This window comes from Diadema antillarum, unplaced genomic scaffold, assembly GCF_040938485.1.
Source record: "Diadema antillarum isolate AM-2024a unplaced genomic scaffold, OU_Dant_1.0 scf00000060, whole genome shotgun sequence".
Lineage (NCBI taxonomy): Eukaryota > Metazoa > Echinodermata > Echinoidea > Diadematoida > Diadematidae > Diadema > Diadema antillarum.
In genome coordinates this window covers 1,965,559-1,992,590 of record NW_027270949.1, presented here as the reverse complement: position 1 = coordinate 1,992,590, position 27,032 = coordinate 1,965,559, and the positions used below count along the sequence as shown (strand labels likewise).

The following is a 27,032-nucleotide window of genomic DNA, read 5'->3' as shown; positions in this document are numbered from 1 at the left end:
GATATAGTTACACATTTTGGGTAGAAAAGGCCTCTCTGTGCTAAATTGCTTCTTGCCTATCAGCAATAATCCAGTTTAATATGTACATTGTACATGTATGTGAAAACGTGTAGTTCCATTATCATGATATTTTTCTTCCTCAGATTAGGCCAATATTTTTCTTCCTCAGATTAGGCCAAACTAGTAAGCAAGCTATTTCTTCCTCTACCCTTACACACTCAATGCATTTCAATAGCTGGTACATATAAAGCAGTTTGCATGCATTACTTGTTGCTATGTCAGACAAGCCTTGGGGAAGTCTCAGGCTAGCTTTCTTGTAGTCAGGAACAAGCTTTGGTATACAGGTGTGCATAAATATTCAATGTGTTAAATGGTAAAATCAAATGGTCTATTGGATAGACATGGCTTTTAATCAACTTTCAGATTCTACTGTATGTGGTGTAATGCATATAATGTGCAAGTTGGTCAATGGGTCATCTTTGTCTGGGAGAATAATGCCATAGGAGTGAATTCATCTCCTTGGAGTACGGATTAATGATTGATGTGTTTGGAGGTTATAATGGCTGGGATGAATGATGAATCATTCAGTTGATTGAGTCTAGCACTACATGTACTTTGAGCAACCTTACTGTGCATATGGAGTCAATTTCTTTTAATTTGATTTTTTGAGAGAGTTTAATGTTGTGGTATTTCAAACGAGTGTTGCTGTAAAGGTCTTTTGTCTGACCATGGAATTCTTATTATAGCCTCTACATGTATATCATGCTTGTGCTTGTGTACAGCTCGTGTATTCATCTTGAATAGCCTGGCTTCAAGACTTTATTATATTTTTTCTCGATAGAGTTCCATAGTGCACATCTGTTTAGACTTTTGAGATGTGACCCCCACCCCACCCCAATTTTCTGTTCATCTCCTTGATTACCAACACTGGTAGACATGTATAGGGTGGGATGATTAACTCTTTATGTGCCATGGTGAAAACCCCCTGTGTGCCACGTTATTCCGAGACACGAAGGAAGTCGTGCTTTGGGAAGGAATTCTGTTTTTCTAATTTGTATAACCTCTACAAATTTCTGTTAAGATGGGCATAATAGTAGGCAAAGTTAAAGAGGAATGCCAAACTTTGTTTCGGTATGAATTTAATGACGAATCTATTTTCAATTTCTCTTTCGAATGACCAGTTGCTACATTACTGTAAAGGCATGATTTTTTCACATAAAACCATGACAGAAGCTTAGAATGTACGAGCAAATCTAGTTGGAAACGCCACTTGATAGTTAATCACCACACAGAATGCAAGCCGTATATGAGAGGAACAAAAGCTCGAAAAACGCTTTCATTGTGCCGCGGGATTAGCAGTGATAAGCGATTTATCGATCGGTTTTGGCGGCTTTGTTTGTTGAGCAGAATATGCGAAGTTGGCACGCCGTCGACTGAGCAGGACGTGCGAACGTGGCACATATAGAGTTAAAAAGTCAACATTCTGAACAGCTTTCTAGTCATTCAATCCTCATTTTTGCATTTTTTTAGAACTAGAATTCTCTATATCGATGTTCCAACATCAAATGTTAAGCAAATGCATATCTGCTTGCAATCTATGTCCACTTTTTACACTAGAGATCTCTGTTTAATGTGAGGAAAGCAAATCTCACAGACATAAAATAATGGAGAAGTATTCACTGCTGGATACAGATTTCTTTGAATACTGCCTTTTACTGATCATGTGTTGCTGGAATGCTGTAATGGTCAATCATATTCTTTTGCCTGTTTTTACAGTTTGGCTGATTCATTTGAATTCTTCAAATGTGACATTAAAAGTAACTTGGCATACCATATAGATTTGTGGCATCTTCGTTTAGGCAACTTTGGTATCATTGATCAATAACCAATAACCTTGCCCACATATTTTCCCCTTCATCAGAGAATTTTCTTAATTTAGATTGATGAGTATACCATCACTTCCCTTCCCATGAATAAAAGGTGAAAATGTTGCTAGTTAAAAAAAAGAAGGAATGTTTCTAAATAGTATGTGCTGTTTCAAAGGTAGAATATGAATAAGTTTTATTCACAAGACATTGCTTGTATGTAAACTTCTAGCTTCTATATGATAAAGTGTTTACTGTAAGCAGAAACCAGCACTGTAGGTACCTGCATTGAATTTACAATAGCATACATATAGGCCTACATGGATCTAGTCACAGTTCATTCATGAGTTGCTGTCGATACATTCAGGTTTTTATAGTAAAGCATTTTTGTGTATGTGTATCCTTTTGGTGAGATATATGACCATATTATGTGCTTTCCTTGCATTCCATTAAGAAACTGACCTCAAAATGTTTTTGTTTTGTTTTTAATTATTGGGGAGGTCACATACTGTACACTGTAATGAGTCTCAGAATTATCTTTTCAGGGATTTTCACATTCAGACTACAATATGTATTGATAGCAGAGGTTGCCCGGACGTACATGTATGGCAATATTTCTCGTGAGGGCCAACTATTAAAAGGGAGACCAAAAAAGTTGTTTGAGCTATTTAAAATATGAAGAAGTATAGTGTGTACAATTGTGTGTAGTACAAGCTGTACTGCATGAAATATGAACACTGATGAGATTTGGGGGGGGGGGGGGGGGGGGGGGGTAAGCTGCAAGGATACCACGGTTATTCCAATATGAATGCACCTACTGGTAAACCAGATATGTTCACATGCATTTTGATTAGGCAAGTTTTGCTAGAGCCAAGACTCAAATGCACATGAAGGTCCCTCTCTGCTCTATATGCATTGAATGTCAGTGGTGCTTCGCAAAAATTTTGTGTTGCGAAAATATCTTGCTTTCCAGTCATCGTGAAGCTGCTGCAGTCTGGATGCATCTTCAAACATATTCAAGCTGTAATATCATAGAGACCGTTTGCAAAAATTTGACTGTATATTTGTTTGATTGTCGTTTGTTCATCGTTTGTTTGTTTGTTTGATTGTTGTTTATTCATTGTTTGTTTGTTGTTTGTTAGATTGTTGTTCGTTTGATTGTTGTTTGTTTGTTTGTTTGTTTGTTGTTTGTTTGTTTGTTTTTCATCCCTCCATCCATCATGTGCTTCTAATGTGACCTGAAATGACAGGATCCTTTGTGGAATGATGAAATCAAACTGAATGTACTGGAAATGTAATGAAAAGAGAAAAATTCAGTCTATGTTTATTACAGATGATTGTGAATATTTTTGTCCATAGCTAAGTTATATATTTCATAGAATGTGATTACCATTTGCACATTAAATGATTGTGCTGTGACACAAAAGATTATTGGTTTCTGAACGTTTGTTATTTTGATGTTTTGTGTGCATTGTTGCGAAGGACGCATCATCGTCATCATACACTTACATAGCGCTTCATACAGACGTTTTCTAAGCGCATCACAAGATAACTGCTCAGGATGCAAGATGATACAGATTGTAACCATGGCAACGTGTGTGTGTGCAGTGAATGCATAAATGAACAGGTAGAGAAAACCCTGTTATCTCATTGGTCAAGAACTGTGTGTTGATTTTTACTGGTCGCATGTTGCGTCACAGACGATAGCCACTGTAAATATGTTATCACACACTTGTAGCAACAGTTTGCGCACTATTAAAGCGTTCATGCACTCAGTAAGAGCTGTACTGCATTTTACAATCAAGGTCAACTGTAAAGATATGCCTGGCTTCAGCACTAAACTTACTTCTCCTCAGTGTCTCACTGATGGCTAGATTATCTTTGAGTTTGAATTAAAACAAAATGCAAACTTCATGCATCAGGCTCACAAAATGATAATGAAGTGTTGCACATTGTCATAACCAAGAACACTGTAATTTGTTAAGATGGCAACCCAGGATAGGACAAGAGGGTGAGATGAAAGCAAAAATTTCAATGCACTATCTGTCCATCCCATAGTTTACACAATTCCTCCAGTTTGACAGAGATTAAAATGATGGCCTTGGTGAAGAATAAAATATGTTTTTCTCAGAGTTTTGTTTGTTCATTCTGACATTTCATTTTTCAGTGCAGAGAAACCGTAAATTTGTGATTTTGCTATTCAGTCGTGCAGAATCACGACACCACCACACCACACAATATCCAGCTTCCAGCCAAAGGGATAAACATGTTGTACGCTAGAAGCCCCAAGGATGCAACAGGAGAATTTGAGCCAACTGGACTGCATCGTACTTGTTCTACATGTCTCTCTGTGCCCGAGATGTAATGCCGAGGTACATAAACATGTTGCCAATCACTTCATGCTCTGTCCTGTACTAATTGCCTCGCCCATGCCAAGCATTACCCCACAAACATCATTAGGAGCATCGTCACATGAATGAGAAAATTCAGAGTCTCTGCATGTTTTGAGACCCTGGCCTTTGTCTGATTGAAAGAAGCCCTATGATTCCATGGACTACCCACGCCGCAACACTGGAAAACAAGACTGAGGTTTCGAATCAAAACACATCAATCCGTAACACAAAACTACAATTTACAACCCTTATAAGTACTGGTGACAGCTGTAAACACAAGGCTGTTTGGCAGTTAGCACAATCTGCAATCTCCTGGGGGGCGTTTCATCAACGAGTTCGTCGGAGGTTTTCACCGACAAATTTGCTATCAGCCAATCAGACGCAAGGATTTCAGTAGCTTTTAACAGTTGTCGGTGTAAATCACCGACAAAAAGTTTCATGAAACACCCCCCAGATGCATTCTGTCGTCACAAAGAGACTGCATCGTCGTCGATCAACATCCCGTCATTCTATAAACAAATTCCGGCTTCCATGCTCATATCCACCTTGTTGGGTAATCCTGCAAACATAACTTCATGTAGGAACATGGACACATTTAAAGACTCCTTCAATGCATGCTCATAATACAGAATCATTGTAAGCCATGATAACCATCAACTATGTGTATACACACACACTTCTCTATCTCTACACACACCATGAAATTTGGCATAAAATGGTCAATATCTGGTATTACACTCAAGTTGGCGTTCTATTCGATCCTCTCCACTGATGCCAAGACGACAAAGGTTTGTGCAGTTAACAGCAAGAGTTTCACAGTTCAAAAAACAAAACTGATGGCACTTTGAATTGGACCTCTAGCAGGAGCAGTTCCTGATGCCGTAAGAGACCAAACTTCACACAGTACGCAATTCAGTTATACAACATACATTTTTTTGTGTGTTGCTTTGGTTTTTATGGCTTGTTCGTTGTCTGTCTAGCTGTTTTGTCTTGTTGGTGGGGGGGGGGGGGGGGGGGGGGTGTACGACACCATCACAAGTCTCCACATGCCATTTTCATACGTAACATGTTTGTTCCTGGAGCAGCCAACTGTAAAAACAAAGTCAAACTTTATACATAGTCTACTCATAAAATCCTGCATGCACAAATTTACCAAGGAAACATGATTTTAGCATAAATATGTTAGAAACTAAAATCATAATGGAGAATACGAACAGCTGGCAAATAGCATTTGGACACCACACACAAAGTCATCAGCAAACAACATTCAAATACTTATAATGGCATTAAAGGGAAGCAGTCCTGAGATTTTCACTGTACTGATAATTAAGAAGAGTAAAAGATATAACCTTTCAGCAATTAATACGCGTGGACATCAAAAATTGTCTCCGTACGCGATTTTTAAAAAATAATTCCTGCAAGCGATCGTGTAAGAGCCTGCCAAAAGGTGCAATGTCATTGATGCCCTACTCTCAAGTTGACAGCCGTGCCTCAGAAAACCAATTTAAGTGTTCAAACTGATCATATCTGATTTTTTCATAAAATGTGACAATATGTGGTTTTATTATTTTAAACAAAATATTTCAAGCTTATTCATATATACAATTAATATAAAAATAAATAGTATACATGTATTTATAAATAACTAGGGATGACGAGCAGAACACCGCTGGAAAGAGTTGTGCATCGATGACGTATGACTCTCCGCCAAGACTTGCTCATTTGCAGAGTCACACTTTTTTAACCGAAATGTACGAGCTTATTTGGTGATTTGAAAGTTTGTTTTTGATGAAAGTAGTTCATTGGAGGTACCAACAACAACATATTTTTTAAAATTTCGTGAGGACTGCGTCCCTTTAAGGATTAAAATCGTAAAGGCAGAAGGATGAAAAACTACACAAAGACACAAGAACAAAATAAGCGATGTCTCTTCCATTCTTGCAATTTTAATTCTGTCTCTTCAGACGTATTTCATCTGCTGCAACATTTGGAAATAACTGCAAAAGAAATTACAACATTTTCTCAGAAATGAAGATGAGATTTTTTTTTTCTTGTACATGTTTTGTTTGGAATTAAAAGCTGGGTAAACCCTCTTCTAATGCAAGGTTAAAGGAAACTACATTTTACCACGTAAAAAACAACTGACCTTGCTTTTTGCCTTTTGATAGTACCAAGCAAGTCAAATGTTGTGACTTTAATATGAATGTGAAACTGGAAATCTAGTTGAAAAAGAAGTCAAATATATACAGTTTTTTAATATATATTTTAACACTGACAATTCTTGCACAAAACTACAATGGCATGCAATGTTAGGCATCACTGCTGGGCAACATATGGTGAAATAGTATCAGCAAATTTTTCTTTATCAATGCATTCATGCAAAGCTGCCTTGACAAGAGGGAATTCAAGGAAACCTAATTTCAAATCCCAAAGAGTGAAATCAAAAGGGACTTCAGGAAATGATACTTGTATGATAAGGATGGCATAGATGATAATGATGATGTTCATGTACATGACGACAATGTGGGAGAAACTCACATGAGTTTAGCAGGTCAAGGAGTCTCATTGTCAAAAAACAGTGATTGGGATGGCTACATAATCTCCAGTAGAAAGTTGGGCGAACAGTATTGTTAAGCAAAGAAAAAAAAGAGTGCTGACTGTTAATTAATGTAAGTGATGTCACTCATCAACTGTGCCATGAGGATACGTAAAATAGCACGAGTTTGGAACATAAGACTCTTAAAGTACGTTGAGCAGTGCGTACATGTCTTTGGGATAGGGCTAAAAGAAACGATTATGATATTCATTGTTTAAAAAAAAAAGAAGAAGAAGTATACATTGTATATCTGCTACGTGACTGCCCAGCTCAAAACCCACAAAAACTCGCAAATTACGATTCTCTGTAAGGCATCAAAATGTCATTTGGGTTGACAAACTCAGAATTTTCTCTAACAACTGTCAAAATTGGGCAGCTTAAACAACATCAAAACTGAAATATCAGCAGTTTTCGCTGACATATTTTTTTTTCTTCAGGCGCTACTTTCACTGTCATTTTCATTGATGCTTCTGCGCAGCACACTGGAATGACCCAATTCTTTAAAAATCATTTTTTTTTCTCTCTCCTTTTTCTATGAAGGAGCAAGTCCCAACTCTCTTGTTCAACAATCACTTTTTAAATGGGTTGGGGTGATCCCATCGTAAGCAGTTATTCATCACTCGAAAGCTTAGGGTCTGAAACAAAACTATGGAGATAAGTGGAAATTAATGCTGGTCCACTTTTTGTGGGAATTGAGCTGAGCCATCACTTACAATCTAGTCAAGGCTCATTGCTTCTTCTTCCCCTCCGTCCCCTTCCTTGCCATCTTTGCCTTTGTCGTCCTTCTTCTTCTCTTTGGAACCTGCCGCGGAGCCCGACGAACCCTGCAGCGCCTTACTGAACGCCTCGATGTCTACAGGGAGAAATATGACATGAGTCAATACGGTAGAACCTCATTACAAAAAGGGGGGATGTAACTAAACACTCTTATAACATGGTGACTTTTCAGGTCCAAACTTTATAAAATACCTTGTACACTGATACAGTGAGCAACTTGATACGCAAACACAGTAATTGTCACAGTTGTTGAGTCTTCGTTATAACTAGGTTCCCCTGTGCATAAGTTGCTAGTAGTGACCAAACACCAGCATGGCAAAGGGTACGTCAGGGGTGGGGAGGGGGGGGGGGGGGTTGGTTCTAAGGCTGTGGCCTGAAATGCATTTGAGAACGCCAATCATCAGGAGTTATCTCTCAATATTCTTGTTTCTAACTTACTCTGAAATCGTGACTATTGGCCACAATACACAGCCAAGATATGCCTTTGAGCAAGTTCACACTGGTTTCAGTGTGAGAAACTCCTCCACTGTTTTAGACACTAAGCTACTTGCTATGTGACATTACACAGATACTTTTAAAAGTGAAAATTTTCACACAATCAACATTGCATACATAATTCAGTGCAAGGATATATTTCTTGATTCACTTCTGCTTTTGTACTACACTTCAGTGGACTCCAATTATAACGATGTCGTCGGGACAGGCAGTTTTCTTTTGTTATATCAAAATTTCGTTATAACCGAACATATAAACAATAAAACACAAAGAGCCGGTAATGTTGTGGCCAGAAATTTTATTTCATTGTAACCAGAATTTCGTTATAACCGTGTTCGTTTAACCGGAGCGCACTGTATGAGATATGTAAAGTTTCCACACTGGACGATTATTGTGCGTAAGTGGTAATCTACTCACCCCCTTTGTTGGCTGCCTCTGTGGCCTCAGCCGACAGCCCAAACTGATTCATGAGTGGCCCAAGCTGCCCTGACTGGAACGCCGCTGTGAACATGCCCAGTGCCTGCTGGGAGAGAAATGACAGGGAATTGCACAGGAGTCACTTCACAGGAGTCACTTCACAAGAGTCACCTAACAGTAGTCAATTTCCACAGGAAATGTACACAGAATCCCAAAATTGTGCCCGTTTCAGGGTGACATGCCGTTATAAAGATGGGCGTGGCTTCATAACGGTATACATGGACGTTGCTAATTTGGTCTCAAAAGTTGCACAACACTTGAAAGAAAAAGTGAAGAAGCCTCGCAGCAAGGTCTTTGTGCGGAGTAGAATTATTGCGCAAAACATAGAGGGGGGGACAGATTCCGCTATTCAATGTGACCATACAAAATAACTCTGAATAACGACTAAACATAAAGACAATTCAGCATAACACATTTCTGAAAAAACAAACAAACAAACAAACAAACAAACAAATAAAACAAATTTCTTGGTCTAAGGGCGGAGTAAGAAACAAGACATGCCTGCTGAAACTGAGGCGACTGTAAGGTAGCCCGGAGCTGCTCGGGATCCTTCGGCAACGACTCCCCCTCAGGCAAGAATGGGATGAGCTTCTGCTGGATCTCGGTATTGGCCAGGATAGGGGTCATGGCCTCAGAGGACATCAGATTACTCAGGTCTACGGCTGAAGAGAAAGGTCAAAGGTGAGGGACACCATCACTCTACAATCACACTCTTATAGTACGCAAACAATCAATGTTGGTGAAGGTGATGGGACAAACTATCACTTTCGAGGCGATCTGGATGTAGCTATCTTTCCGATGCGCAGCTGAGGAAGTGATAGTTTGTCTCATTGCCTGAAACTAAAAGTTGATTATTTGCTTTATATTCCACATCTATTGTCATAGGCCTAGATATTCCCATTTTATTCCACATCTGAAACCGTTTTAGCTGTCTTTAGGTATCCTCACTGCTTAGGCTACGAAGTTTACTTTAGACGTATGTGCGTAGATGACAAAACAACGAATTTGCTCCGCACTCAGCGCGTGGCACCGAAATAAAAGTGCGTTGCACTGTGGTCTATCACTTGATCCAGGTCAAATGATACACCACAGTGCAACGCACTTTTATTTTGCGCGTACTCAAAATGTAGGTTATATCACGCGTTAGGACTGTGTGGACTAAGAAATCAGCGAAACAAAATGACTGACATCATAGAGTGTATTAAACGAACTTTTCCTCTCAGGTGATGTGATGGGCAAAACTATGCTTTATCACGTGATCAGCTCTTGACCAATCCTATAGCAAGATTCTTAGTATGTGGAATATAATAGGTATTATATGATCTCATTTTGATGAATCCTAAATTGTGATTGGTTGAAGGGGGGGGGGGGGGGCATAATACAACAATTGCCTTCAGCCCTATATTACCCATATTGCCCTATAGTAAATATGCGCTTTATGCGTGTACACTATGCATGTCCATAGTTGTAAATGCTTCACTTCCATCCAATGAGGAGGAGGTAGGCTGAGAATACTGTAAATTCCACTCCAAGGCATATCATCACTACCAGCAGATTTTACTCCCAATCAGCATCAAAGCAAGCAATAAATTACCAACGAGGGTAGGTGATAAACAGGTGATAATATTTTAACACATCGATGGGAAGTGTTGAATCAATCCGATCCAGAACAGGAGTATTTCACTATTTTAGTAACCTATTATGCAGGAGCCAAATGATCAAAATTGACGATGCTGCTACGGATCTGATACTGCTACCAACCCCACCCCCACCCCCCACCCTCAAACAGCTCTATCATCTACCTGTATAAATAGCTGGCCGAGTTAGGATTATGCCACCCTATTTACATAGCTGTAGGCCTACGGTGTACATGTGACAGAAAGTTCGTCAAGAGTTTCAAAGATATTTACCTGGCTGTGCTGCGGCTGCTGCTGGATCGCTGGGTACTGTTTTACAATGAAAGGAACAAAAGAGAGCAAACATACTATAACCAAAGCTGATTTACTGTAAAAGAGACATGGTACCCAAGAAGTGTTACTAACTTTCAGTGGATGAAAAAAAGACAGAAACATAAGTGACAAAAACATATTAAAGCCATGCCAAAAAAAAAGAAAAAGAAAAAAACTAGAAATGTCGCTATGGCGACTGATGCCTCCGCCATAATGCATGATTCTCCTAATAGGTGTATAGTACAATGTCTTCACAATGTGTGATGACAGTTTCACATAAGTGGCAAAATATCGAAATGACAGGTTTGTCAAAATATCTTGAATGTTCACTTTCCATGATCTGGGTTTGCTATAATTGTCTATTAAAGAGTGCAGGTACACATATTTGGGGAATTGAACATTTTTACTTGACTTCTGACCGACCTTATTACAGGGGAAACTCGGTATAACGAACACTGCTATAACGAGATATCGGTTATTACGAGGAAATTTTCCCGGTCCCAAATTTCCTTCCACACAAGTCTATGTAAAATGCTACTCTTATGGCGAGATCGGCTATAACGAAATAACTGCTATAACGAAATAACTGCTATAACGAGATAAATTTTGTGACTTCCAAACAAAGAAAAACATAGCCAATCAAACCTGTTATAGCGAGGTAAAGCAAAATGTCCTCGGGTAAAGCTTTACTTCGCCTGTGCTATCACCTTCCGAGATTGTAAAGCTCAATGCGCCCAAAACTGTCTTGTACACACATATTTTCTTCAGTGCACTCCAGCTAGCACCGCATGTTGTACGTGTATGTGTGTGTGTGCGCGAACACTGATACACGTATATGCCGAAAATGTGGTGGGACGGCCATATGTATACATGACATCATCATGACGTTTAGCAGGTGTGAGGCAATCTGATGCTGTGATTGGCTTTCTACGTAGGGAATTCCCCATCTTCACACACACACGCAGTCATAATGTACATACAGAATGTGTCACATACACACACATCATTGTGCAGACCATAGATATTCCACACACCCTACCATAACCACATACATGTACTAATCTACAGACGATCTTGACACAATCGCAAGCTATATAATTTACAGATTCAAACATCTACAATTAATAAGAAACACGTTCTTGATATTAGATTTCATTGGCGAAAAACATCTTCTTACCCATAAAGGTGAGTAATTCCCTCACATACATTATCAAGTTATCAGTATTGATTGAAAGATGATGGGTAGTCCCACATGTGCAAATTAATGTCTTTATGTTATGCTTTCTTTTATGCCTACTGATATAACGAGATATCGGCTATAACGAGGAAAATTACTCGGTCCCGACCATCTCGTTATATCGAGTTTCCACTGTATAAGTTTATGCATTGAGTATAATTTCCAAGGTATAAAGAAAGAGTGTAATTACAGGACAAAACAAATATTTTTTTTTAATTTAAACCTGACCTTTGACCCTTAACCTTTGACCTTTGACCTTCTTGCTGGAAATTTCCAAGAGAATCTCCATTAAGTAATACATGTACATATATTGAATTTTAAAACTAATAATGCAATCATTGCATAAACTAGTATATGAGGGAAATAGTGACATTTTGAGGAGTTGACCTTGACCTTTGACCCCTGACTTTTGACCCATGACCCCTAAATTCCCTAGATAATCCCTGCCAGTCAGTACATGCATATGTACCAAGTTCCATGAAGATACATTGAACCACTTGCGAGAAAAGTGATATTGCAACATTTTCAACTAACCTTTGACCTTTTGACCTTTGACCTTATGACATGAAACTCTCTCTGGAGAATCTTTACGCAGTAGTACATGTCTACACTAAGTTTCAAGAAAATAACTGCGGGCATTGCATAAATATGGGGGAAATAGCAACATTTTTAGCATTAGACCTTGACCTTTTGACCTTTGACCTCTTGCCAATGTCACTACAATCTACTCAACTAATTGTCCCATCATACATCATCCTTGGACCAAGTTTGGTGAAAGCTGCTTCATCCAGTTTTGAGTTATCACGTAAACAGATAAATTTTAGGATTTGACCTTGATCTTTGACCTTTGACCTCTGTCCGATTTCACTGAAAAACTAATCAAGTAATTGTCCTATCATACATCATCCTCCACCAAAGTTTGGTGAAATTTGCTCCATCCAGTCTTGAGTTATCGCGTAAACGGATGCAATTTCATGATTTGACCTTGACCTTTGACCTTTAGCCGATTTCACCCAAAATCTAATCAAATCATTGCCCCATCATACTTCATACTTGGACCAAGTTTGGTAAAATTCCAGTAAAGATTACTCAAGTTATCGCGTAAACGAAAGCGGACGGACGTACGGACGGACGGACAGCCCGAAAACATAATGCCTCCGGCACCACTTCGTGGCGGAGGCATAAAAAAGCCATGTTATGAATTGAATTCACAGGCCTGAATTCAGATTTAGCTCTACACTCTGTTTGTATGTACTACACAATCACACATAATAATGGGTCTACTGAACAGTCCACGGGCATTCTACAAGTATCAGCTGTGACAACATGATGAAACGAAATAAACCTTTTTATTTAACAAATGTTATTATTTCTAATGAAAAGTACACATTCTTCAAACTTGTTATTGACATGATTGTGTTACTGCCATATACACATATTTTGCCTGCCTTCTGACAGAAATAAGTGCTCTTTTCTTAACCCTAATCAGGCTGGGCTTTTTTGGCGGATTCCGCCCCCCCCCCCCTTCAGATCTCGCCTATGTAACGCGTGATCGAGCCGAAAATCGGCAAAATACTATCAAAATGTATGTTTGCTTTCTCCGAAAAATTGTTCTTATATTTTATATTAATTAATTATTGTAATTTATGCATAAAATCAGTTTGGGGCTCTAAATCATTTATTAATGCTCTAATTAAGCTAATTTCTTTTTAAAAATGTTTCTTGAATCATTCTCCTGAGACATAGGATAAAAAAAAATCAGTATTGAAATTAATTTCTTATGTATTTGATTGTTTTTTTGAATTTCTTATGCATTTCTTTGTTTTTCGACCTTTTGTTTTTTGGCCAAAATTTGTCACAGAGATTTTTCGAAGCTTTATTATGCTAAAATGAATTAATTTCATCCATTCTAAGTCAAGATATGAATTTTTATGTGAATTAATTGAAAAAACACAATTTGCATTGGAATTGTACACAAAATCACGTTTTGGAGCAATTTTGAGGTTGACAAATTTTTTTCGAACGGGCGTCGCGTCAAAACGGTACGCGCGGGCGCAACAATTTTGGTCTCGAAAGTTGCGCGATACTTGAAAGAAAAAAGTCATGAAACATCGCGGCGGGAGCTTATCGCGCTGCGAAGATATTGCGCGAAACGTCGAGGGGGGGGCGGATTCTGCCCCCCCCCAGCCTGATTAGGGTTAAAGGGAATCTCTCCCCTAAAATTTAAATTTGAGTGGAGTGAGAGCATGTAATAAGATCTCTAGAGAAAATTCTATCCCATCACAAAATATGCCCAAAACTGTGAAATATTAATTTTAATAAATCAGCACGCACTAGAGCGCACTGCAATAGTAGCCAGATCTGAAAATAGTAGCCGCACGTAGACCATCGGTGTGTGCACATTTCCTTCGTTCGCCTCCGTCTGCACACAGCTATATCGAATACTGTCTGTATCGCCTCATCAAGCCATATGCATCCGCACGAGTAGATGCTGCCGCGGCTGCCTAGTCAGTGGCCCGGCGCAGCGCGGTGTGGCAGCACCGACCTAGCTGCGTACATGGACATTTGCGTGTGTTTGTGTGCTTTGAGAGTATCGTAGTACACTGATCGTACAGAAAATTATCAAACTACGCAATCGAATGCAGTCAATAATGCCAGACGACTACTCTTAGATCAAGGCGCATGAAATTTTTTGGCATTTTAGAGATAGCTCTATGTCTCTTTTATTTCTATATCTCTCTATGTAACGTTGCACGCTTATATTTCATAGGGATATTACCAGTACAATAACCTACATTGTCAGAAAACTAAATTTCTGTGTACAGACACACTTTAAACCAGAAGAATGAAAATATGTTGAATTCTCTTAACCCATTCTATACTAAATACTGAAATGCCCACAGACTTAATACACAGGCCACCAGGTTCCCGTGCAGAACGGGTTAATACCTTCTTTAAAAATATCACTGTCCTAAAATGCAATCACAAATTGTAATCCTCCAGGGATGATGGCACATGGATTCAACCAAAACTCTCAAAATTCAATAATTTTTAATGGATTGTCTCATTTTCCTCAAACTTCACCGAAGTGTTTCAGTTTTACACAATTGTATAATCATATTCCTGCATTCACTGAGTCTACATAATTCAGAGTTGGGGCGACAAAACCTCATAACTCAAAAATGTCAAAATGTTCAGGAGAGTGAATCAACATGACAGTCAAAGCAATATAACAAATGGGATAGCCTTTCCTATGGCATGCTGCGGTGGCTTTATTTTTTGGTGTGAGACAGCTAGGATTTGGACAAGACTTTGCTTGACTGATTATTTGGCAATAATTTTTTTTTTTAAGTGACTTTCGCCAAAATTTAAGATGGAAGGTCTCGTCATTCCAGAGATGGGTAAATTCCTCTTTAAAATGGAAATAGAAAGCTCAGAGAAGGCCTTTGTCAGCTGGTCAAACTTTTGCCAGAGTTAATATAAAAACAGACTCACTGTTCATGGAGCTGAGAATACTCTGGAGATCGCTGAGCTGGATGGGTTTCTGACCACTGGACGTGGTGGTGGTGGTGGTGGCGGTAGCGGACCTGGCTGCTTGGCTCGATGCCGTACTCTGACTGGTCGCTGGGGTGCTGGTGCTGGTGGTGCTCGGGGTGGCCGAAGTAGTGGTCGCCGGCCGGGCAGCTGGGGATGATTGGGCTCTGGATGGCCTGAAACAAGCATCAGCACACATATCTGTGATACGTCTATTCTCCCAAACCTACTAAAAGACTCAATGCATTTCTCCTCACTGAAATACTCTCAATCACACAAATATACTATAAAACCAGATATTTTCATGTGCATGAAACATGTGCATGAAACTCAAACAAATTCTTTATCTTGGCTTGCACGAATTCTAAAACCTGCAGAAATATTTTCGCGATTGCCTTTGCACATTTTGGATAGGTTGAATTGTGTACACTGATCACACAGCACGAATTCAAGAACCCGCGAATGTTTTTTGTTTCGCTTAGCGCAAAAAATTAATCGTGCAAAAATATTGACGTTTATGGTAAAACTTTGTTACTCATTTTCTTTTCTTTCTTTTTCTGCATTTACAGAGTTCCCACTATTTTACGCAGTCCCTAAATATCGCGTGAGCACTGTACTACCATGGAACTATCATAAAGAAATTATTAAATCAAAAAGCAAATAGAAGCACATAGTTTTTAAACTCATTCTAAGATACTTACGCCGATGTTTCTGAAGAACTTTGGCCTGATCTACCTCCCCCAAGAAGGCTTTGAAGGCCGAGGGGTCCTGCAAGCCAACAGAGCCAAGTGATAACAGGGGGGTGTTTCATAAAGCTGTTCGTAAAGTTACCAACGACTTACGAGCGACTGGTGATCAGTTCTTGTGCTGAATTATTGAAATTCTGATAAGTATCATTTTGATATGGCACTTCAGAACTGATCACCAGTCGCTCGTAAGTTGTTCGTAACTTTACGAACAGCTTTATGAAACACCCCCCTGATATGGTAAATAATAGACAACAGATGATGTAAACTTCTTATGCACACCAAAAATAGCCTCCTACATATAATCTGCATTGGAGTCTGTGTTAGGAATGTCAGGCCCGATCAATCACAAAGTACCCAAAGCATTGGAATGTTCCTTGTCCTTTGAAAACGTACCAGTAAGCGGTAAAAAAAAAACAAAAAACGAACAGGGGACAAACAAACAAACATACAAACATACCAAATAGTACTACATGAATCATTGCGTTCACTGACATAACCTGTTAACTCCCACAACCTTGGAATGCATGTGAACGGTAAGCTGACAATATGAGGTCAGTATGCATGCTAGACCTGAAAAATAAATCAAATTGTTGTCCACTTTTTTTAATATCTATTTAATCTTATGCATTTCAAACTCGCAACTCTGCTCTATCCAAATAGTCATCATGACTAGACAAAGGTATTAGGAACATAGTACATATTAAAGCTGTGAGGACCTGGTGTTTCCAACACCATATGCGACCGTGCATCACAAAACCAACAAAAAGTCGCACACACTGATTTTGTGTGAGGATTGAAAATAGGTGAAATGGATTAACCTGGTCAATCTTGAGGTTTTCATATTTTCTGAAAGAGAAAGTCTTCTTCTACAATATGCTTAAGTTTGGGATCATAAAACAAGCAGGAAATTGTGTTGTAAGCATTTTTTTCTCGCACACTCTTTGGTAGAATAGAGTGATTAGGGCTGTCTTTTATAGAGTCCCCTTTCATTTCTTAGAAACCCAGTACACTCTTCACTTTCAATTCTAACAACTTTAGAAAGGATAATGCTACTACTTTGATAGTTGCCAATAATCATGAACAGAATGTGTTGATATTAAAGCATGCTTAATTTCAACTTGATCTGAGAATCCCTACATTGTTGTTGCTCCGGTGGTATACATCCTGCTTTTTGTTTCATTCATCGCTCAGCTAGCACAGCTTGGTAAAGATTATTAAAACGCTTGAATAGACCCTGTACTTCAGAGCCTCTTTTCTCAGTTCACACTTTTCCAGAGTGTGTGCTTTCTTTCCAACATCTAGACAGGCTTATAGGAGAGTCCATTTTTATTGAGTTACACATCATTTTAAACCTTAGGTCTGCTCTTTCTGAATCTGTTCTGAACTATAAAATCCATGCCTGGCGACTTTTTGTTGGTTTTGTGATGCAGGGTCACATATCATCTCATTGATTTACACGTTTGTACCTGGATCATTCTGCTACATTCGTTGCCCATTTTTTTTACCCGATCTCCAATGTACAATTAGCCATGGTCCTGCACTGTCAAACTTACCAAGTCCTCCTAGACCGCCCCCACTCAACAGCTGCATCATCTGCTGCTGATCCATGTTGCCTAGCATGGACTGCAGACCTCCTTCACCTAATTTGACAGTTTGTGAAGCACAAGACAGAATGTGAATAAAATTTGTCATGGTCCTACAATACAGCATCATGAAACAACATTTTAGGTAAAAGTAATACTTGGTAATGTGAGGGTTGTACATGTTCTGTCTTCAGACGAAATATGATAGCAATAATAAAAACAACAATGCTTTACATTTCTAGTAATTTTGGCAGGGCAGAATATGGCTGTAACCCTAAAAGCCTAGTGGGAACGTCAGAGCATGTCTGAAAAAGTGACTTTATACCACATAATTACAAACTATGAAATATGATTGAAATGAATAATATGAATGAAATTGTCACTATAATATCAGATTCATACATCTTAGGATCTGTAGTACATAAAAGCACCTTGATAGATCCACTAAAGATTATAGTGTCTTTCATGAAGTCATCTTCACTTTAATATGAGAAATGCTACAGTCTCTTTTTCTGAGAAAAATGCATTTGCATTTAGACATTTCTAGAGAAAAATCATGAAATTTATGCTCTTATCTTTCATCTATGGCATTTAAGAGAATAAAAATGGAAGATGAACAGAAAGGGAGAGAGTGAGAGAAGAAACAAACCATGCAATATCACAAAAGGAAGCAATCTTCATGATTTTTCTGACTCATCTAGCATACCCAGAGCAGAACCGAGACTTCCCAGATCAGCAGGTAGCCCACCGCCACTGCCACGCCCCCCACCAAGACCACTGGATCCCGGAGCAGGGGGGTTGTTGAGCACATCATTGACCTTTTGACAAGTCTCATCATCCTTGTCCGTCTTTGGTTCCTGCACACAAATGAGATGGAGGGTCTAGGGCAATTACCTCCTGAGCAATTACCCTGACCCTTCCCCTGACCCTAACCCTAATCCTAACACTAAACCTCACCCTAATCTTTACTCTTAACCCATTGAGGACGGACTGATTTTGCTTCAACATACATTTCCCGTAGACACCTGCCCGAGTATACTCCGAACTCATCTTCAACGCGTTAACTTTATCACTAACCAGTATTTAGCCAGGGGGTACATGTAATTGCCCTCGGGGGGTAATTGCCCTGATTTGGAGTAGGAGACTTGCTGAGAGGGGAATGTATCAGAGTCATGTAAGTTTGGTAATCCTTATCATACCAGGGGGGTGTTTCATAAAGCTGTTCGTAAAGTTACAAACAACTTACGAGCGACTGGTGATCAGTTCTTGTGCTGAATTATGGACATTCTGATAAGTATAGCACATCAGAACCGATCACCAGTCACTCGTAAGTTGTTTGTAACTTTACGAACAGCTTTATGAAACAGGGCCCTGGATGATGGCATAGTAATGGTATTCATGATTTGTGGGGCCATTCTACATTGATTCCATGAGAACACAGTATTTAAATCTAATTTCTATTGAATTCATTCATTTTTCATAGCATGATCTAAAGATTTTGATAGGAAATTTTCCTCGCACAAAAAAAAGAACCAAAAGAAAAAAAAACGGTTGAAAGAATTATCGAAAAGATTTCCAAATATAAGACAACCAGGCAAACAGACATTCATCACTTTACACAGCACAAGTACATGTACCTGGTCCTCGTGTCACAACAATCGGGCAGACAGGTTTGTAATTTCATAGAAATACAGATCCTTGTTTAATGCTCCAAATTCATTTCTATATGAAATCAATTTAACCATAAACACTATCAATTTCATTCCAAAGGTCACTGGGTGCTCATACATGTACACCTGTAGTGTGTACACTACTTCAATTACTAAATGCAGACTTCATCATTGTCATAATACATGTAAGGTTTCAGCCCTAACTCACAGAAGAAAATATGATCAAACCTGTACATGTCTACGCTTAACGTACAGGAGCGAGAGTGGTGCTACCAGTGAGAATGAGGGGGTAAGCCCACTGTACCTGCATCCAGAAGAAAAATTTACGAGCCGAGGACTTGAACTTCAAGATGTACACCCTGCCTGTTGTGCATTGTGGCACTCGCTTGAACTCACAGTCGTCTGGAAAAATGATCAAATCCTGAAAAAGAAACACAACACAAAGGGTGATGCATTGACATGAATTTACATTGTTCTGATTGTAGTTACCAATCAGCGGTGCGATGTACTGTAGATACTGTTCCTCACGAAAATGAAAATGAGAAAATACCAGTACCGGTACCCTGTTAGGCTGCCCCCATTCATAAGCTATCAGACAATTATAGTATACAATGTATGTGACCCGCTACAACAAAAGGATCCGAAAGTCGGGGAGGAAAATTTTCACAAAATGGCATGACATTATTCCCTTACTCTTCTACTTTAATTTCATATATAGCACAACTCACAAAAGTACTCGGTTACGGAGATATTGATGATTTTATCAGAGCATGTCAAGTGGTTGAGGACATCAGAGTTTCGAGTAAAACGCCTTCAAAGTTGTCCTTCAGACGCTATCATGATCAAGGGGAGGCGAGACAGTTTTCACTGCTTGACAATAGAAGGCACGCTCCTAGCGACCTCCGCCATGTTCATTCAAGCTTAGCGCCAGTGGTCTACGCACGACCAATCAGTAATCAGGATGCCACGCACTGACCAATAAGATCACTCCCTCGTTGCTAGGGGCGGAGTCTAGCTGCGGCGCTAAATCCAAATCTTCGGACACGTTTCTGCTACATTGAAAGTTGGAAAATCATGGCCCAGAAAAATGCAGATTTCTTGCCTTTCCTTTGATCATTTAGCTTCAAAATTTTGACAGATGATGGACAAAACATTAGACTACAAAATTGTGCCAAAAACAGAAATCCTATTGTTTTGACCAATTTTGATGATGTGATTTCAAACTCGATTTTCTCGGCTCGGCCATCAGCGACTTTAGGATCCTTTTGTTGTAGCGGGTCACATATATGTTCACATTCCTCACTGTGCAAATGTGAACTAGCTACAGCAGTTGTAACATGTCAAGGTCAAGATACAGACTTAAACAGTCAGATGTAGTCTAGCATTGTTGAAACTGACGAATGGTCCATACATGTACAAACTCTTTCAAAACTTGATGTAAAACACTGTATTTTCAAAATCTAGTTTGTAGCAGCTGAAGATTTATGCCTATCACAAATTATCTTCAAAATTTGTCAAAACAATGAGAAAGGTCATGACATTTACAGCTTTGTACAAACTGCAGATGAACTTACAATAGTTACATGTAATAATATGAAAACATGAAAATTATGGTATGGAATGACTGCCTTTGTTTAATATGTCCCCTACCTCCCACACCCTCTTATTTTGCCTTTACATTGTCACTGCACACTAGCATTCTCCATGATGAGAAGAAGAAAAAATCTATTTGTTTTTATTAAAACTCGATTTTTGTCAAAACCAAGAGATTCTTTTTTTCTTCTCATCATGGAGTGTGGGCATGTGACGTGTGTGTAAACGTTTAACAAACAAGGCAAGTGCCAAATTGTGTCTCGCCCATTCGCGTACACAAGAAATTAATATTTTTCTAACTCCCAGAAGTCCATTGACCCGCCTATGACCTTTGACCCTGTGGTGACCTTCAACTCTAAAAGGGACATTTACCATCCAAGTTTGGTCACAAACGGACATAGGGATCAAAAGTTATGAGCCACAATCGAAACGCGCCCTAAAAACTTAACACTGGGCCCTAAAAGTTTGTTGACCCCTGTCTGTGACCTTTGACCTTGTGATGACCTTCACCTTCCCAAGGGACATCTACCATCCAAGTTTGGTCACAAACGGAGAAAGGAATCAAAAGTTATGAGCCATAATCAAAACGCACCATAAAAACTTAACATTGGGCCCTAAAAGTTCGTTGACCCCTGTCTGTGACCTTTGACCTTGTGGTGACCTTCAACTTCCCAAGGGACATCTACCATCTAAGTTTGGTCACAAACAGACAGATACATCAAAAGTTACGAGCCATAAACGAAACGCGCCCTAAAAACTTAACATTGGGCCCTAAAGTTCATTGACCTCTGCCTGTAACCTTTGACCTTGAGGTGCCCTTCATGTTTGGTAAAATGTGTAACTTTGCATAACCACTCTTCCCTCCAAGTTTGATTGAAACTGAAATTCTCAGTAGAGAGTTATTATAGTTTTTGTAGCATTACGGACAGACGACGGACGGAAGGACGGACGGACAGACGCCGCAGGCGATCCCTTAGTCTCCCCACACCTCCAGTGGGCTCGACAAAAATCACAGCGCGAACTTGCAACCATTTATACATCAGATGGGAGATGGATGAGAAGTGAAGAGGAGACGAGAGACCTCATGAGCACTGCGGGCGCAGGGAGGGAGCCTCTTTTTTGAGTACCCCAGAGCAGAGGTGCCCATGCCCTGGGCCTTGGCCCTGTGAGACGGAGCCCCCTTCATGAGCGGATTTCCCGGACTGATTTTGCGACAACCAAGATTCACAAAATCAAAATGCACAAAAGTTCTTGTCTAGATTCTATATAATAACAATTTTGACTCTAAATAAATGTCTAAGCACTGAATGCTATGAATTCCATGCCACAAAACTAGCTGTCGCTGCAATTCACGAAAATTTAATGTCATGATGCGAGATGTCAATCAGTTGCAATGAAAACATCTCGACGGAAGAAATTCATGAATTTGAATAACAAAAGCAGTACCCGCTGCATGCTATAAGGATTAGAACCAACACTTGCTTTCGGGCGAAAGCTCGGTGGTCTAGTGGAGATGACGCCTGTCCGGTGATCAGGAGGTCGTAGGTTCGAATCCTGCTCGAGTATGTATGCCCATGATTTTTATCATGGCTACTACTAAAACACTGATCAATTCAGTGCTTATTTACGTCGATGTAGGGCAATTTGTCAATCAGTTGCAATGAAAACATCTCGACGGAAGAAATTCATGAATTTGAATAACAAAAGCAGTACCCGCTGCATGCTATAAGGATTAGAACCAACACTTGCTTTCGGGCGAAAGCTCGGTGGTCTAGTGGAGATGACGCCTGTCCGGTGATCAGGAGGTCGTAGGTTCGAATCCTGCTCGAGTATGTATGCCCATGATTTTTATCATGGCTACTACTAAAACACTGATCAATTCAGTGCTTATTTACGTCGATGTAGGGCAATTTGTCAATCAGTTGCAATGAAAACATCTCGACGGAAGAAATTCATGAATTTGAATAACAAAAGCAGTACCCGCTGCATGCTATAAGGATTAGAACCAACACTTGCTTTTGGGCGAAAGCTCGGTGGTCTAGTGGAGATGACGCCTGTCCGGTGATCAGGAGGTCGTAGGTTCGAATCCTGCTCGAGTATGTATGCCCATGATTTTTATCATGGCTACTACTAAAACACTGATCAATTCAGTGCTTATTTACGTCGATGTAGGGCAATTTGTCAATCAGTTGCAATGAAAACATCTCGACGGAAGAAATTCATGAATTTGAATAACAAAAGCAGTACCCGCTGCATGCTAGACTCTATAAGGATTAGAACCAACACTTGCTTTCGGGCGAAAGCTCGGTGGTCTAGTGGAGATGACGCCTGTCCGGTGATCAGGAGGTCGTAGGTTCGAATCCTGCTCGAGTATGTATGCCCATGATTTTTATCATGGCTACTACTAAAACACTGATCAATTCAGTGCTTATTTACGTCGATGTAGGGCAATTTGTCAATCAGTTGCAATGAAAACATCTCGACGGAAGAAATTCATGAATTTGAATAACAAAAGCAGTACCCGCTGCATGCTATAAGGATTAGAACCAACACTTGCTTTTGGGCGAAAGCTCGGTGGTCTAGTGGAGATGACGCCTGTCCGGTGATCAGGAGGTCGTAGGTTCGAATCCTGCTCGAGTATGTACGCCCATGATTTTTATCATGGCTACTACTAAAACACTAATCAATTCAGTGCTTATTTACGTCGATGTAGGGCAATTTGTCAATCAGTTGCAATATATGGACAGTGCTTATTTTATTTTTAGCTACATTTGTAGCAGGGAAAGTTCACTGACATTTTGCCCTTTATTTCGGGGTTAACATGGATATTAAACACAAAACAAACAATATATTAGGACTAAAATGTCTCACATCCACAAGAGTTCCAGACGACCGATCCTTCCAGCAGAAGTGCATCAAAGAATCGTCTGACTGATAGACGTACACGAGACCCCTTCGTTTGTCCGGCGTGACGGTCGTACCCTTCAATTCCATTTTGCCTGCACGAAATTCAACAAGGTTCTTGCTGGAAGGACGAGACCCCGCTGAAGAACCACCAAAAAGTGCCCCAGACATGTTGTTTTCGTAATAGATGGATTTAGGTTTACAAAGTTGCCTGAAAGAATACTAGATTCTAATAATAAGTAGGGCCTAGCTGTTAAGAAATAGTGTTAGTGTAGGTCGTAACCACCAAATCCAGATTCATGGATTGCCCGTGCAATGAATAAGCACGATCGAATGAATAAGCACAGTCACCGATCACTTGCACAATTTGCATTGTGCACTCCGACTGCTCTCAATCTTAGGCTTTCAAAAACTATTTTGTTATTATTAAAATAGAAAATATTCTAAAGAGAAAAAAGAGGAATAAACGAAAAAAAATAGGCTATAGAAATATTTTTGCACTCTATAAAAATAGTTTTTATGCTAAAAAATAATCATAACAAACATTTGGGGAAAAAAGATACTTTTGCTGGACAAACAGTCTACGAGGATGATTTCGGAAGAAAACGAGATACGAGTCCCACTAGCTGCAATGCGTGTCAGCGGATGATCATGCTGAAAGGAAGGCGACATTGCCCGCGGCGCGTGAGGGCAGGGATCCAAAGCAGCCCAAGGTACCTACTACTAATAGTACCTGGTAGGCAAGGAGTCGCCAATTGTCTTTCCAGCCCAGTGCAGTAAGACGATGTTGCTCGGCATTCCTGAGGCTCTGCTCTGCTGCGGCTCTGACTGGATACGCCTGAACAAGGAATTGTTGGTTCTGTGACGTTTGTGAAGAGAATAACCTCGCAACGATCGCGATCAACCAAAGTTGTAAAGCTATAACATTTTCAAGGTATTTTGTCGTTCGACCGAACCATACCCAGGCGAAAGATCGGTCTGTGACTGTGTATCACTATCACTAACAGAATTGTCGTCGGGGATATGTTCCGCGGAGACTACGTCTAGCTTCATCACGGAATCCCCTCTGATGAGGAGGGTCGTAAAATTATTTTAAAAAGGGATAAAAAACTCCAGGCAGATGGATCTTCTGTCTATTTTGTGTCATAGCCTTTTTACTAACTTCGAAGTTCTACACTAACTGCGGCCAGTCCGAACGCGAAGCAACAACAAGAAAAAAAAATATTATAATAATAACCTACGTGTAGAGAGGAGTGTCATACTCATGGATCGAGTTTTGTAGATTAGTGTCTAGAGTGTAGTACAAATGGGTTTCTTAAGACTAGACAAAACAACTGTAATTTACCTGGACTACACTGTATATCAGTCGAGAGTGTTTAGTAGCTTGGGATTTTATCGTTTTTATTTTGTTTTGGGGTTTTTTTTTTGTGCATATATTTACTATTTTTATATATTTTAAACTGTATTTTGTACAATAAACTGAAGCATGTTAGTTGTTACTTGTTGCAGTAAACCCAATCCCAGCCCCTTGGAAGCAATGGTATACTGGAAACACCTTTCATTTTATTATCATTATGATATTGGAGAAAGATACTGAACTTAGTAACACAATACACAGTCTCAGTATTGAATGAAATGATGAAATCATCTGACTGTAAATTTCTCCCCCCCCCCCCCCCCCCCTCCGATCCCAAGAAAAAGATGATTACCTACCGTGCAAAATTTGTACTTAGTATCTGTATTGATGACTCTGAATACTATGAATACCGGTACCGGTACCCATTCTGCCTCAGTGCCTGTGATCTAGCACTATTAAGACACTTTGTCCTCACTCTTATTATTCAGATATTATCAACAGCATGGATCAATCTGTTGGGGACACAGAGCTGCAAGCAGCCATGTCATTTCTCAGACGAAGGTTTCTCCACTTCCTCATTGCAGCCTCCAAGCATCGGGCATCGTTCATCATGCACGAGCACACCAACGTCTCGGCTGAGTTCGGCATGATGGACATCGATGTGCAGCAGATACAAGTGTCCCAGCTAAAGACCCCGATTGGTATCCAGGCGGAGGCACTACTCAGAATGAGCGATGTCATATCGATGACAGTCAATGTGGCGTCACCAGAGATGCCGAATAGTTAGCTCAGTGGGTCAATGGTTCATGAGGTGGCTCATGTGTGCCTGCATCATTGGTTCAAGCACCAGTGAAACCATCTGGCCCAGAGATGCGTGATATTAGTGTTTGCCATTCTCTCTGATTAAAGGAAAATACACATGTACTCTGTCACTCAGAGAAGACATAGGTTTGTGGAGTCGGGATCCCATCAGTTTTGTGAGAGGATGAGTCACCATCCAAGCAGTGAAAGATATTGCTTCAGCTGAGAACTGGTTGAAATCCTCATCAAGTGGTCTGTTCCATTCCATTCTCGGAAACTGGTGCACTTTTCTGAACCCTTTTGGTTCATCGCAGGAGATGCAACATTGTCAGAAAATTATGTCAAGCGTGCTACAATTAAGGGGAAGAAAGAGAAGAAGCATAAGAGACCCTACACTGTTCAAGATACAAAATTCTTGAATGCAGAGACTCTGAACTGAGCAGAGGATTTGAGTGAGAGAGAGAGCTCTAGAGACAAAAAGAGAATTTTATCATCAGCACTAAGATAGGAAGTGTCTCTGTATGTCATTGGATTTTTTTTTTTTCCTCTGTTCAGTTGGATTTTCCATTGTAACATTAGAGTCTGTCTGTCTATCATTTCTTAAACTTATGTAAAGTACATAACAGTACAAACTGTGTGATGTTGTGTGCCTCACAGTTCCCCACAAGGAAGTTATTATGCTGTTTGAATGCACCTTTGCTGCATGGCTGCAATACATCAAAGTGTTGTATATTTTTTTTTTACATGCAATTATTCTAGTCTTGTCTTCAAAGCATGTCTGCAAAATTATGCTAAATCTCTTAAAATATCATTTACCCGCATGAATCATCATCTTTTCACATCAATTGTATACATTCTACATTGTTGTACTGTCACCCTGAACTTTACTGTTTTACCCTTTACGAAGTCTACCTGTCAATAAGCCTGGAACACAATAAATCCAAATTAAACACAAAACAAAACATTCTGATCACACATTCTTTTCAAGTTTGTAACATAAACTAGACAACAAAATAAAGGCCTGATAAAGTCTGTAAGCGTCAACTTAATGG

General features: G+C 39.7%; 1 protein-coding gene across 1 annotated transcript; it reads right to left on the bottom strand.

Moving 5' to 3' along the window:
- Nucleotides 1-7,301: 7,301 nt before the first annotated feature.
- Nucleotides 7,302-24,131, bottom strand: LOC139716072 (proteasomal ubiquitin receptor ADRM1-like). Its single transcript, XM_071627625.1, has 10 exons — nucleotides 23,790-24,131; nucleotides 19,630-19,746; nucleotides 18,362-18,512; nucleotides 17,626-17,712; nucleotides 16,025-16,091; nucleotides 15,285-15,499; nucleotides 10,514-10,549; nucleotides 9,105-9,265; nucleotides 8,544-8,646; nucleotides 7,302-7,707 (listed from the first exon to the last, which is right to left on the bottom strand). Exons 1-10 carry the CDS (start codon nucleotides 23,991-23,993, stop codon nucleotides 7,571-7,573), a joined length of 1,278 nt encoding a protein of 425 aa, XP_071483726.1. The 5' UTR covers nucleotides 23,994-24,131; the 3' UTR covers nucleotides 7,302-7,570.
- Nucleotides 24,132-27,032: the final 2,901 nt, after the last annotated feature.

What these genes read in the sequence shown, in the direction of transcription:
- LOC139716072 (XM_071627625.1), bottom strand. Translation starts at nt 23,993, where the DNA reads ATGTCTGGGGCACTTTTTGGTGGTTCTTCAGCGGGGTCTCGTCCTTCC. An exon ending in GGGCGGTCTAGGAGGACTTG is followed by an intron (nt 16,092 to 17,625) that starts GTAAGTTTGACA and finishes GTTGGCTTGCAG; the next exon opens with GACCCCTCGGCCTTCAAAGC. An exon ending in AGAGGCAGCCAACAAAGGGG is followed by an intron (nt 7,708 to 8,543) that starts GTGAGTAGATTA and finishes TTCTCCCTGTAG; the next exon opens with ACATCGAGGCGTTCAGTAAG.